At 40.8% G+C, this 15,089-nt stretch overlaps 1 protein-coding gene and 1 long non-coding RNA gene across 2 annotated transcripts in view; one reads left to right on the plus strand and one right to left on the minus strand.

The window, feature by feature from the left end:
* Positions 1 to 1,287: 1,287 nt before the first annotated feature.
* Positions 1,288 to 4,772, minus strand: LOC135310433 (uncharacterized). The gene is made up of 2 exons (XR_010370491.1): positions 2,846 to 4,772; positions 1,288 to 2,751 (listed from the first exon to the last, which is right to left on the minus strand). It is a non-coding gene; the product is annotated as an uncharacterized LOC135310433 (long non-coding RNA).
* MTAP (methylthioadenosine phosphorylase) overlaps positions 4,762 to 15,089 on the plus strand; it is a 36,268-nt gene continuing 25,940 nt past the window's right edge. The window contains exons 1-2 of the mRNA XM_064437861.1: positions 4,762 to 5,198; positions 9,875 to 9,961. Coding sequence (XP_064293931.1) covers positions 5,181 to 5,198; positions 9,875 to 9,961 — 105 coding nt within the window. The 5' untranslated portion in view covers positions 4,762 to 5,180. The remainder of the gene's footprint in view (positions 5,199 to 9,874; positions 9,962 to 15,089) is intronic.

Consider the following 15,089-nt stretch of genomic DNA (forward strand, 5'->3'; position numbering starts at 1 on the left):
ATGATTCCATGCAGTAGCCTTGAAGTTTTTCTATGCTTAAGAATTATTTGACCTAATGCCAAACACAGACATTAATTTTTCTTTGAAGTCAGTCGAAATCTTAAATTATTGCTTTGGGGACAGGGTCCAACAAATTGTTTTCAGTAGACACGAGAAAACAAAATTTACATGCAATGTGCAAGAGAGAGTTAGTTTCACAGTAAGAGCATATGGCAAATATGGGCTTCCTCTTTGGGTCAAGCCTTAGTTGATACAGAAGGACACAGAGGATGCTCTTCTTTTAACAAGTGTGCAATACCCTATCACTATTAAAATAAAGTCTGTGAATTTGTAGGACTAAACGAACGAAGTCTACAAGCAGTTCAGCATAGTGGGAACTCTAGACACAGAGATCTGCATGGATGAATGCAGAAGGCAAACATGACTTGACTGAGCCTTTATTTCCCCCTCTCTTCAATGTGAATGTTGTTTCTTTGAAGTAGCATTAGTAAAATCATTTCAGAGCTCAGCTATGTGTACACAGCACTGTTATTTCTTTACAGCAACTTTTGTTGTAATAAAAAATAGTAAGACCTTTTACCCCGATACAGGGCTTTTCATCTTTGAAGCATTTTCACTACACTCTAGCTAATCTGAACACCTCTTCAAGGTAGTTAAGGTTGATTATCATCATGATTATGACTTTACAGGGGGGACAGTTTAAATTACTTAAATGCACAAAAGTGTTTGATGTCAGAAGAGGGATTAAAACTCAAGGGTCACTATGTCTAATTAACTGCCCACAACTTTAGACCTTCTTCTCCCAAACTTGGTTTGCACTGTGAAGAATTATCTTCTTATACATAGACTGTCTTCTGTATTTAACAAAATAATACATTGTGTAATTAAAGTGCTTCTTACACAAACAAGAATGTTTCCGTTAATTTGGCAGATTTCACAACTCTGTCAGACATATGACCAGAACTTTCAGATAGTTGCAGTGACCTTAAATTGTCAGACCTTCCCGCCAGTACTTCTATGGACAGGGTTTTCAGGTATTGACTACATGTGGTCTTTCACCACAATTCTCTCAGGCCATAAAAAAAAAAAAGACACTTTACATTTAAGTTCAAAGGACCTTAACCTGGTATATAAATTACTTATTTTCATCTAAAGTTCTTTTGTATTTTTGAGAGGTGTAAGGTATAAATAAAACTCAGTTCTTACGTAGTATTTTAACTTAAGCCAGGGACACACTGCCCATGAGACACAGCTGCCTGAAATACTGAGAAATCAAAGCAGAGAGACTACAAGTCATTGTGCATTTATTTTTGAAAAAGTGAAATGAAACTCCAGTACATTACTCATTTTTATTCAGATAAATGGATTTACATTGCATCATTTAGAATATGAAGTACAAAGTGCACCCTCTGGGAAAATACAAAGCTACTATTTTATTTCAACTTTTTCTGTAACGTCATAAATGCGATTGTGAACTGAAATTGCAAACTCTCTAGTAATCCTGTAACCAGTGTCTTTTTAATAGTGTACGTTCTTCCTGAACATCCATGTTCACAATGTTTTCCGGAGTATTATGGTGTGGTTTTGGAGGGGTGGTGTTTGATGACCTGCTTCCAATTTCAAATGGCTGCTGTAAAAAGCTGACTACACTGACAAATGCTGCATTAAGAATATCTAGATTATGGTTTACTGATTAACAGCCAGTGAACTGGATTCTATCTCTCAGTCCTGTTACAGGATTTTAATTTTAAGTTATTCAAAACTGAGTTACCAGAATGTATTATCCTCAGAAATGGAAGTATTTTAAAATGTTTGTTTCACAAAGCACTCTCTCCTACCATTTAACTGAGCAGTTAAATAACCCTGAAGGCTTAAATGCATGTATGGCTTAACCTAAGTAATAAGCTGGTGTTAAGTAATGGGGATTCACTACCTGTTGATACACAGTGAGCTCACTTGAAGAAGTGTAAAATTTCATCTTGATACAGGTTGTACTTACTAGTTAACTGCTAGACTGCAATTAGCATGGTATTAAATTTGAAAACATACTTAGTTCGAATGCAGAAATACAGTTTTTCAGCTCCTTTTTCTGATTCTGAGGATAAGCTTCCCACCCGCTGTCTGGAATGTGTGAAAACAGTGGCTCAGACTAGACATCTTCAGAAACCCCATCTAATGAAGCTTTATTTTGGGCTTCCAGCTCAACATTTCTTGAAACATCTACGTCACAAAAAATTCACTGTGAGCAGGCTTTTCCACTTGCTGTTCTGTGTTCAGATTTACCCTGGATATATATAGAGCTCTATATAGAGTAATACTCCTACAGGATACATATAGTACAGAGAGTCCATAAGCACAAAGTTGGAAAGCTGGTACCTCTCTGGACAGCAACAGTATCAAATTCCCGTGGGAACAGTCTGTGCAGGAGCAGCTAGCACACGTTTTAAATGGGAGTAAGAAAGGACTCTCTCATATGGTCCTCGAGAGTTCAAATAGTGAATATTTTCACACTATTTGAACAAAGTGAGCTCCCATATTCAAAAAGAAGCAAAAAATAGAACTGGAAAAGCAAACGGAATGCACATAGTTGTGGTAGAAGATTAATACTGCAATACAACTGGCACAGCTTTTTAAAGGGATTCAATGGAGGAAAACTGTAGTAAAATTAAACAGAAGGAATTGCCAAAAATTATTCACTAGAAGATTCTGTACATTGAAAGTAGAACATACACCTTCAATAGAAGGGCCAACCTAGAATGAGAAAAATAGGGTAAATTTCAGTGTTAATGCGGCTATACTTATGGCTATACTGCACCGAAGTGAATAAGTTAACATGTAATCTTACCCATATCCTTCTTTCTGCCTTTGTTAAACTACAACTTTCCAAAGTCCATTTCTCATCAGTATAGTCTCATATTTTGAACTGCAGTAAAAAGTCTTCAGCTTCTCTGACAAACATCCCACCTGTGTGTGAAGATCTCTTAGCACACACCAAAGACAAGAGGGTAAAGTTTAAAGCTGCACCGAGAGCAAATTCCAGTTGCAACACAAGTTCAGCACCAGCTGCCACGGCCTTAAGTTATCATGAGTATCCTTTTTCTGGTATACAATAAGCTGCCTCACAGATCCCAGCAGATTTCTCAGCTGCGATAAAATGTAGGACGTACGCTCAGCAATGAATCCGAGACTGCATTTACTAGCAGTTATCTGACATTTTTAACAGACAGGTAGCACTGAGAGGCACATGAAAATGTAATGCCTAGATGGCTGAGGTCTCTCTGATAAGTAAAGCTGCTCGGAAGAAATTCTGCAACAAATACTCTTAAAAGTAGTACTTCCAATTAACAAGACACTGGCTGGTTTTGAAAGCTCTACACTTGGTATTTATATCTGTCCATAGAAATAAAGTACATAAATATATCAAAACTATCGATATTCCTCAAAAGGTAAGATGTATAGTAAAATTAATGTTCTGCTTAAACCTATGGACTTGTGGTAACAAGAAAAATACCACTAATAGGAAAACTGTAATTATTAGTATATAATGATATAGTGTTTACCTTTTCGTATCTCTGAAAGCTATATTTAGCTTGGAGAGCTACATATATATACTTTCTATCTATGTGCACTTCAGAAAAAAAACAAAACTCTCCTTTTTTTCCCCAAAACTTGCTCCAGTTTGTTCTCAGAATCATTTCTGGATATTGAAAAGACCACCCTTAATTTAAATCATATCAAACCACTAAATGAATTGGGTTTTAATTTAAAACAAACCTCTTCCACTTAGCTACAAATACTATAAATTATAAATTTTCACATAGATTAGAGCTGGAATTTTGGTCTCGTTTTGCCATTTCTGACAATCCAGGACTAATCCAGTACTTTTTACTTCATGTCACTGGTTTTATAGGTGCTCCAGGGATATTGTGTGCTGTTTAGTTCCACCCTCTGTTGACAAATTGAGGAACCGGGCGGGGGTGGGGGGGGGCGGGGGTGTGTGTGTGTCAAATAAATCAGTGTCTCCAGGGAAACGGTAGGTGATCCAGCTGAAATATAGACCATCTGAAAGTTAGTTTTCAGAGAGACCAAGCCAATGCTTATCATTTTTAGCACATACTTACATATTTGAGTAGATAAATTATTTCTATTATACCACAACATTTGTTTCTGCTTCTGAAACTACAGCATAACTTCGAAAAGTATTTACATACCACCAACTGCAGCATCGCGCCGTTTACAAGCAGTCAGTGAAGACTCCCGGAGAGTCACATGTAAATATGCAGATCAGAAATGGTATTAAAAAGAAGGCAGGATGGGTACCCTGGCTGCCACTTCAAGAGGTATTTAAATATAGCAGCATTCTCACTGACTTACTTAAAGTACTTCCGAGATGTAAGCTTTTTTTAAAAAGTATTAAAACCTTCACCAAGGATGCATTTCAATGATGTAATAACGTTTCAGAGCTTACGGAGCAGACGTTGGCGATGTTTCAAAAGCACGCTAGAGAAGTTCTGACAAGGCCACTGGTGAAGCGTAGGAACAGCGTATTAACAGAAATACTCAAAAATAATGGGATTGCGATATCCACTTCTGGAGTGGAGCTATCCTGAGGAAAAAAGGCAAAAACAAAGCAGTTATGTCGTGTGCTGTGACACAAAACCACGATAAACCAGATTTCAGTCCACAGAGCTCTTCTGCGTCGTTGTTCCTAATCGCTTCCTGAAGAACTCCAGCTGCGTGACCAGCATTAGGCCAAACAGCCGGTACCGGGCTCACAGCCGGACACGGTCCCTCAGGCGGGAGCGGAGTCTCGGGCACGCTCGGCCGCTCCCACTCGGGCCGCAGGCACGGATCCACCACGCCGCGGGGCTGCCGGGCCTCCCCCGCGTCCTCTCGGGCCAGAAGTGTCCGGGGACTGGACCCCAACGGCGCCGGCGGCCTCGGCCTCCCCTCACCGCGGGCGGGCGCTGCCATCTAGCGAAGAGCGGGCGACGGCTACGCTCCCGCCGCCGAGGCGCCGCCGACCCCTGCCCGCGGCGCCGGGAGCGGGGGCCGGCGGGTGTGGGGGGGGCCGGCGGGTGTGGGGCGGGGCCGGGCCGGGCCAGGCGGTGAGAGGCCCCGGCGTGCGGACGGGCTGGCCGGCTGCCAGCCCCGCCCCTCCCCGGCCTTTCCCGCCAAACATGGCCGCCGCCGTGAAGGTAAGTGGCGATCCGCGCCGCCATAGGGCGGGAAGGAGGAGGAGGCGGAGGCGGCGGCGCCCGCGCCCGCCACCGCCCTCAACCCCTCCCTAGCTGCCACTTCCTTCCCTGCCTCTCTTCTTGCCGGGCTGGCCGCGGAGCGTGGAGCGGGAGGGCATCAGTCACTCCGCTGCCCTCTTGGTGCCGCCGAGTGCGCGGGCGGAGGCGCTGTCTCTTGCCGCCGCGTCCTTCCTTCCCTACTTCCTTCCCATCCCCCCCCGCCCTCTAGCCGGGAGCGTAGCGGCCCTCAGCGGTGCCTGGCGGTAGAGGGGTCGTCATGGCGGGCGGTGCTGGGCCGAGCGCCCGCCCCCCTGCTCTCTCCAGGCTGCCGGCGGCCCGGGCTCTCCCCGCTGCCTCCCCCGCAGCCGGCCCGGAAGGGACGAAATGTTTTTAGGTTCTTGGGTTTTTGTTTTTCTTTCCCCTTCAATGTTAGCCGGAGGCCTCTGCTTCTCAGGGCTTCCGCCCCGGCTGCGGTGTGTGGCATTAGTGAGAGGGACCAGGGCGGGTTTGTAGTACCGCGGGGTGCGCAGACCCCGCAGCTGCGGCATAAGGGAGCCGCTACAAAAGGTTTTCACCTAAAACTCGTCCGTCCCGTAGGTTTAAAAAATGGCTCTAAAATGGTGAGGGCCTGCATCAGGGATGAGCAGGCCAGTTAGGCTGAAACTCTGGGTTCGTGTTTTGACCGCAATATGAATTAGTGTTCTGAGGTGATGTAACTCTCCCTGTTGTTTCGGTGTGTAGAAGTCGGTTACAGTAAGAAAGCTGTCTAACTTACAGAGGCAGCAAGTTTATTCTCTTAACTATAAATTGCGTGCAGCTTGCTATTTATTTCCTTTGAAGTTAAAGGTTTTTTTTAATGCCATCCTCTTCCTTAACACCCCCAAAATAAAAGATTGCAGATATATTTAATCATTGTTAGTTGTCACAAAGCCTCACAGCTGATCCTGACAATGCTTAACGTACTACTGTTTAAGACCCTCAGATGGACAAGTGTAGACTGTTACTGCACTGATACTTCTGTGTCTTGTGCTTGAACCTATTTGAGGAATTTCACCAAACAGTAGGTGAAGTAAGGCATACACTTAAGAGTGATTGTTATTTGGACTCCCACAGAGAAATGCTTTTACTTTTGTGGTTCGTTATGTTTCACTTCTGTTTCTTTTCATCCCAATGTTTGAGGTGGACTATACCATAGTAAAATACATCATGTTTCATTCCACAGCAATGCCATTTTGCTTTAGATTTAATTCTTGATAACCATAGCTACAGTCTCCCATAATTTTGACAGGTTATGTCCTTCATGTGCCTTTGTAGGGTACAAAGTCTAGAATGGGGTATATGTGGCTGTCTCTGCCTTTTGAAGGAAGGTGAGACTTTTATCCCTGAGTCAGCTCCTCTCTGCCATTCCTTGCATTCAATGTCTGGGCTGCTAGGTGGAAATAGGCCTCAGCTCTCTTGGCAGGGTATCTCCCCACTTGAGCATAGAGCAGCTGCATTCCTTTTGATAATTCACTAGAAGGTCAGTAAAGAGGAATTTAATATACAATCAGATTTTTGGGTCTCCAGCCCCTAGATGCAGCAGATACTCCTGGAGATTATGTAAATTGGAGGAAAAATTATTCTCTTGCAGAGAAGTAAAATTATTTTCAGGATTGGAGCTGCCAGCTCCAAGTTGTCGTTACATTGGTTGCAGAAGCACCTATTTCAACAAATCTCTGCTGGCCTAACTTTCCTTCCACTGTAGTAGCTCTGCTGTGAATTATAGTAAGCCCAACATTTCTCTAGCCAGTGTCGCCTAAGGTGGCTTGAAGGTTGACCAAACTGCTGCTGAGCTGTTTTGCAAGGAGGAAGAAGGCAAAAGCAAATTTTAAGGTAGTCCAGCTCTTTCTCCACGCTATGGATTCTCCACCCTAGGAGCTGTGAATATTTTGCCAGCTCATTGAACTGCTGCCATTTCTGACAGTGTGGCCATTGGTGTAAAAGCTTGCTCTGGAACCGCGCTGTGTGGCACAAGGACATATTTATGTTGCTGCAGCAGCAGGAGTAGGGAGCCCAAGAGCACATGTGAAAGCAACCTCACCAGGCCTATGCTGCCATGAACAGTACACGCTCTGTGCCACAGATGAGGTGTGCTGCTTTCTGGTACAGGAATGGTCTGTTACAGTGCTGGCTCTGTACGTTCATAAGGACCTTAAAGCATTGCAGTTCCAAATAGCTTTTATGTCATGTAGCCATAGCTGACATCTCCACCATTGCACTCTTTTCCTCAGTCCCAACAACTTTCACTTCACTAGATATAAAAATTCAAGCAGATAAGCATTCCTTTTTGAATATTCTCAACCTTAAGTCATAGGGGACTAATAAAACAAGCATTATACCAAACTAAAGCTAGTTAAGTTACTGAAGAAACATTTTTTTCCCTATAGATTAAAAAAAGTTACCATTTTGATCCTGGCTTCTGTTAATGTAGTAATCTTCCATGTTTACTGAATACATGCATGAACAGTGTTAAAGGTGGTCTTTTGTTGACTTTGAGTTTTATGATTGCTCCTGTTGCATAGTTCTTACACAATTCTTAAGGCAAAAAATTGTTCATCCTAAAATGTATATAGTTTTCGAGATTTTCATGAGCCATCTATAGTCTGAATGTTTGTGATAAATAAGCAACATGAATAACACAGGAACAGATCCATCAATACTACTGCAGACAATGATCTAGGTCTTCCCTAATGCTTGCGTATATTCAGGGTTGGAGTTTTACTGGTATTTCCCTTTGCACTACTCCTCGTGGTCCACACGGGGGTAGCAAAAGGAAATAGGAGGTCTGTTAAAAGCACTTCAGCGTATGAGCGTTTACACCATCTGGTGTGGAAAACTTTCTCAGTGAACTATTTAATGTGTAATGAAGACTGCAGAGCCTCTGCTTGGTGAAACGAAATGCTTGATGAGACAGCGTTATAACATAGTAATTGAACAAATAAGGTGTCTATGAATGTGGAAGTTAAGCAAAAGCTAGAGTAAGACAGTTGGGCATGTGTTGTGGCAGGGAGGTGTTATGTGGTGAAGTCTGGAGGTTTTACTTGGGGAATGTTCCGTCTTTAAAAGTAATTTAAAAATGGTGGAACCATGCAGTAATATGTCTTGCCAGAGTGGTTCCAAATATTATTTTTTTTTCCATAATAAGCAACTCAGCTATGATATGAATTCTTCAACTTTGCAAATTACTGGTCGCATTCAAGGAATTCAAGGGGGAAAAAAGTAGCATTTTCTCAGTGTGTGATAAATTGTGACATTATTTTTAAATATCATTACTAAGCTTGAGGTTGTGAAGGGCCTGACAGTACCCATTCCATCCAAAGAGCTAGAAGTGTTCTGAACTTAGGAGAAAACTTGATTGAAAATTGAATTATCGCTAGAAGGAGGAAAACAGGACACTTTCCCATGATGAACTAGAAACAAGAAAATTCAGATGCATTTTTCTTTAGCTGGAGTATTAAATGACAGGTGAGTTTAGACTCAGCGAGAATATAAGTTTCAAGTTACCTTTTTCTTTGCTTCTTTTTATGAAAGAACAGATGAGCAGTGAGCAAGAACAAGAAATCAGTGATTACTAAAGCATGACAGATAGGTGATAATTATAAGTCACTTCATGCTTCTTCACTCCAAGTTGTATCAAAACAACACAGGACTTTTAGCCTGATGTCCTAAGGAAATAAAATGTACTTTATTTAAGTGGCCCTTTGCTTTACGCTCTCCTTTCCCATCCCATTATGCTTTGAAACTGTAGTCAATTTCATAAAAACTTTGGAAAGAAGTAGTTGGAAAAATGTAGGGGGAGCAAGTGTCTGTTAAGTTTCTACTTAGGGAGAGGTTGTGTGTTGTATAAAACCTGACACCAGTACCTCTACAGGGGAGGCAGTTAATGACCCAGCTGCAGGCAAAGTTTGAATGAGCACTTTCACCTTCTTAGGTACCAGGAGACCTAATTGTAAATATGTGAAGAAGCCCAGCAGTGCTCACAGCAGGTGAAAACCTTTGCATTTTACTTGTGAAGATGCTGTTGAGTTTCCCCTTTTACAGAAGCTGTGCAGAGACAACTTAGAGGAAGTGGAAGCTCTTAGATCTTGGTGTCAACACAAAAACCTCTCAATTTTTGGAAAAAGGTTTTCATTATTTTGTATGTATAAGACTATATAATAATGCCTGGTATTGAGTGTGGTCGTTACGTATAGGAATGTTTTTCCCCATATAAACAAGTAGCTTTTGTCATAATATGCGTTATACAGGCATTTCTCACTCATTAGAGGCATTCCCAAATAACAGCCTTCATTTTTATATTGGGAATAAATGATGAATTGGCACATCTTTGTGCATTTTCCATAGCTTTTTTAATTTGGTATTTTTAAAGGGGAGAATCATAGTGTAAGATATTAGCAAGTTAAATACAGTTGTTTAAAATCAGTCATTTGAAATTTCATTTCTAGGAAACTGCGTTGGTCGTATTATGTTTGATTGATCTGTAGTCTAGCCCCATCTCAAGCAGAAGATACATTTTGTAGTTGCCTAGTTTGTTTTTCAGTCATACTGTTAAATGGATTGTAATCTCAAGAATACTAACATATACTTTTCTGTGTGAGATCGGAATTATTGGTGGAACTGGCCTGGATGATCCCGATATCTTAGAAGGAAGAACAGAAAAACATGTGGACACTCCTTATGGCAAGGTCTGTATAACCTATTTTTTTATTGCTGAGACTTTTTGCTGGTTTTAAAGATGTTTGTATGCTTTCAGAATTTTCAGGCTGTTAAATGAATGCATAAAGGAGGTACTGTCACAAGACTATTTCCTTTCAATTGCTATGTATTGTGTGATTCCTAGTTTGTAGAAACAAGGTGTTACAAAGATGATGTGCAAAGGAGACTACACCTCTTTTTGTTTGTAGATTGGGTGAATTTACAAACTTGGTCCTGAATTTGCAGTCAAGAAGGATAAACCCTGTCTTTCAAATATGTGCTGCTGTGTGACCTGTTTTATATGTCAGATAGCTCCAGGAGCCTTTCTGGATTGAAGAACACTGTTCTTTGAGGTATATAGGCCACCACTTTCCCTGTAACCACTGAATTATGCTTTAGATACCAATGGTCTCCTTACAGTCATGTTTATAACCACATAATTTGAAACTGATTTGAAACTGAAGCTCTGAAACTGTTTTTGTGGCACGGGTATTCTTTACCAACTCTCCTTCGCATTGCTTTAGCCCTTTTCCTCGGCAAAGGGGAGTGGAAGCTAGGGGTGTTGCTCTATATGCAGTGCCGAGTGTGTTGTGAAAGGTAATTCCTGCCCCAAAGCATTTATAGTAGGAACAGGCAAGACAAAGGATGATAGAGTGTTGTAGGCAGGAAATCAGGGAGGGAAGAGGTTCTAGTTGACAAGAGAAGTTCATAGAATAACTGGATCTCAGATATTCTGTAATGTCATAAGACCAGGGGAGTCTGGGTGCTTTACAGTTGCCATTGGAATTATGAAATATACCAGTGTAAGCTAGTATACTTACAAATAAACATCTGGCATGTGGTAGCAAGAGCCATTTTCTGGGTAGAAGCTTGCCAGAAAGCTCAGCGCTATGGTGTGTGATTGAAAATTTGAATCCATGCCTCCAGTCAAAATTATTTCAGGGGGAAGAGCATAAAGAGCAAAAGGAGTTTGTGTGTGCACCATTCAAGAAGGAGAAAGAGATTAAGATTAAGGGGGGAGGAAACACAATCTGAAAAATATATTTGACTTTTCCACCATCCTTCAAAATCTGTTAGCAAACTGCAAGTGAATGAAGAGAACTTGCCTCTTCCATTTTCTGTACCCTGCTCTCCAAATGGTAGCCAGTGTTGTTCTGAAGTAGAATCCATTGGCTAAAACAAACCAGTTGCCAATGCATTCCCTATTTTTTAAGAGTCATGGATGGTTGTAGCTTGGGTGTCTGGAGGCTGCTCACAAAGCAAAAATAGCATTATTCTTGTAGTAGATACTAACTGAAGTCTTCGTATCCAGGAAGGATGAACACTCTTCTCCTCCCTTACAGGGGTCTTTTCAGATTGGAATTAAGGGCATGGTGGCAGCACAGCGTTTGGAGGGCTGTTCTGTCACAGCTCTGGGATGCAACAGGATTTGGGTGGCTGAAATTCTGCAGTGCGGTAGGTGGCCTACAGCAGGATGTAGTATTACTGAGAAGAGTAGGAGTACCTGCAGGATGTCTTCTCCACAAGGGAGTGGAAAAAGCTTCCTCAATCATGCACCTTTGGTCAAGGCAGAAGGCTTTTTAAATTTCATTTAGGAAGCAGCTTAGCTACTGTCTTTCCATGTTCTCTGCAGAATGCAACATGGATGGGGAAAATAAATCTTCATTGCCTGCTGTGGTTTGTGAGAAACCTTGATCAATGGACTGGCTGTGGCTGAGCTTGCCTGTTATGAATTTAGCATAGGCTCAACTTAAGAAGCTTGTGAATATTCTGTCTCTGTGTATGGGTGGAGGGGAGTGGTAGAATTGTAATGTCATGGTAGGAACCCAAGAGTGGATTCTACATACTGTGGTGAGCTGAACTGGACTGTTAAGCTGAGCTGTATGGAAAACTGCAACTTCATGGGTCTTCTGTCTCTGTGAAAGGGAGCACAGCCAAAGAGCAAGCTTTTGTCCTTACCCTTGCTGGCCTGTCTCTCTTCTCTCTGCCTGTAGATCTGAACTCACAAAGAATTCAGGCCATCAGTCTGATAGTTGCTTCATGTAGATTCACTCCTGCATAGAATCGCATTAACTTCAATGTTTGAATGCAGTTTTCATCCTCACTGAGCAACTGGTGAATCAGCCTCAGTGTAAGATGTGTGGGGCTTAGACCACAAGTTACAGTGGCATAAAGTGCATTGAGTGGTTCAAGTTGATGGGCTTCAATTGAAGCAGAAACAAACCTCAATAATTTAATTGGTATCATTTGGTGGATCAATGCTTGGTTATTTTGCTGCTAAGACTTTTTAGGATTCAGGAGGGAGGTGTTTTATGACCGGTTTCTCTCATTTTAGAACAACAGAGGTGAGAGAAGCCACTCTTGCATAAGGGCAAATGGGAACTTTTTCAAGTTTGCTTGGAAAAGTTTAGAAGTTTGTGATTTATGTTAGTATTTTTTTCTGAAAGTGTCTTGTTCTTGATTCTTATGAAAATAAAACCAAATTGGTATTTGTCTGCCATAAAAATGCCTTTTCATAAAGCTGTGACATCAATCGAGAGAGAATCTGTCTGAAGTTTTAAGAGGTAAAGGGCTTAATCTAAAAAAACTGTTCAGAACTTTGTGGTCTTTTAATTGCTGAAAGAATCAGAGATGCAACATAAGTCTATTAAGTTCAAGGAAAACTAGGAAGAATGAAAATGAATGCCTGAATGCCAAAAGAAAAATGCAAGGCATTAAAAAAATATATGTCCATTTCATTCTATGCAGTAAAAATGCAGAGTGTATAAGTCTACTTTCCTTAAATTTTGGTTTTTAATTCTAAGATTTCTTGGCAAGGACACAACCAGAAGACTTTTAATGGACAACCTTACTGGTGGTGATGTTCCTTGGCACCTTTGACATTTGACAACAACAAAACAGACGTTTCTTTAATGCTGTTTCTTTGCTTTTAGAAGCAGAATAGCTTACATTTTGTTCATATAGAGTCCTTCAAGCATCTTCTGCTTTGTCCTTCTTGAATCATAAGAATCATTTAATGACAAAACTTACATCATTTGGGAATGTGGGGATATTATTTTTGGGTGAAATATGGAAAAGTCAAAAGGAAATTGGTACGACAATTTTTTGCAATTCTATATATTGGCATTGGTCCTTCCATGGTCTTTCAAGTCACATTAGTAATCCTAGTGAAAATGCAATACATTATTTCTTTAAAAAAATAAATATGCTTACAGCTGTAAATATTGCAGCCTTCTTTTCTCCCTTGTCTACTTCCACCATTTTCATTGCATAAAAATTTGGTGTTCTATGGAAAATACCCTAAAACTTTTTAGGATTCCATCTCCAGGTGTGGCAAATACTGTTGTCTTAAATGCTGTTGCAAGTAATTTCCTTACCCTATACCTCCTTCATTGAATTTTGAAGCTACTAATAAAACTTTTCAAAAAAAACTAATAAAACTAAAATTCAGAATGCACTTTCCGTTAGATTGTTCTGCTTTCTAGATGACAGAACTTGGTTCTGAATCCCCTTTGCCCAAATCAGCAAAATATCTTCCTGTTCTAGAAAATTACTTTAGGTTCTCCCCTCTTTTTTTGGTCATAGGTATATCTAGCAGACAAAGCCAGGGAGGTGTCCTCCTTGCAAATGAGCTTTGTAAGCTTGCATCAGGAAAATCAGACGATGTGACGTAACTCTTAAGCTCCTTTTCTGCCTCCTCAGCACGATGTGCATTGTCTGTGACCTGAACTAGATCACGGGTTAGATAAAGGCTTGGGGAACCTATGAAATACTTTTCCATCTCAAGTTTTCCGTAGACTTTTATTTGGCTTGTTCAGTCTATTTCCTGTTCCAGCTTGCTTCTGAGGTGAGACCGTGGAAAAAAATGAAATCTGTAAGCACCACAGGAACAATACTTTATGCATAGTTATGTTGCAGACAAAAGGGATTTATGTCAGTTTTTTGTTACTGTCATAATTTAGGGCTAACTGTCCAGGGTTCTTTGCTTCCTTTTCTGTTTTGCAACACTGAGTAATATATATCTGACTTGGATTTTGTGGAAGGGGGGAAGTAGTTAAATAGGTATATGAATTACTAATGGTTGAGAACTTCGTATTTGGCCTTTTATTAAATCCAGCTTTAAAAATACTGTACTACAGCTTTAAAATAAGATTGTTCCATTGGAAGTTTTTATTATTTTTTCTGCATCTCAAAGTTCCTGACTACAACTGAGATAAGAGTAAAGAGGTACAGCACTTGAAAGAACTTGTGGGAGAAAGAGCAGAACAGAAGCATACACCAGCTCTGTTAAGTGGTTAACACCTAGTTTGGAATTTCTGTGTATTTAGCTTCCTTGTAAGTGTACACACAGATTTATCTTTATTCTTTTCTTAAACTGTCAGTTCATCATTTAGCAGTGCATTCTTTGTTCCAAATCTTTCTTTTTCCTCTGCCATGTTTCTAGGAATCATGTGCAAACAGGTATTCAAGCAGTCACCTGGAAGATGCCCTGAATTTCCTGTTCTGTGGAAACCTGTATAAAGATGACAGCTTGTCCCATTACAAATGGCCACCGTGAAGCCTTTTGAAGTGACTAGGATGGCAGTAGTTCAGGAAGGAAACCCTGACTGCTGCAACTAGGTTTTGAAATCTGTAGGATTTCAAAGCCATTGCACTCTTGCTGCGTCATCAGTGTTTGCTAGAAGTCAGCGGAGTTCTGTGGTGGGGATGAGTATCAAATAGCAGTTAAATTGCACCTTTCTACCCTAAATCTTCTGGAACTTGATAGAAACTTGAATCTATTGCTTGCAATAAACTTCAGTCTGTCACTTGTAAAGCAAAGGGTCCAGTCTTCAACATTCTGATCTTTACTTCACATTTTTATAAGAGGCAAGGAATTTGGGCTGAAGTCTTCTTTAGTTTTTAAGAGTATTTTTGTAACCTGCGGTGAGCTAAGTTGCATGTTTATTACTTCACACCACAATGTGTGCTTTCTAAACAAAACAAACCCAAAAAACAAAACCCCAAATGCTAATTATTGTGAGCCGTCATTGCTATGGAATGTTGCAACATCAAAATGCCTTGGCAAATAGACAGCAAGGTTTTCACCCTGTTTGAAATTTCACTTTTAAAGCCATG

Source organism: Phalacrocorax carbo, chromosome Z (genome assembly GCF_963921805.1).
Source record: "Phalacrocorax carbo chromosome Z, bPhaCar2.1, whole genome shotgun sequence".
Classification (NCBI taxonomy): Eukaryota; Metazoa; Chordata; class Aves; order Suliformes; family Phalacrocoracidae; genus Phalacrocorax; species Phalacrocorax carbo.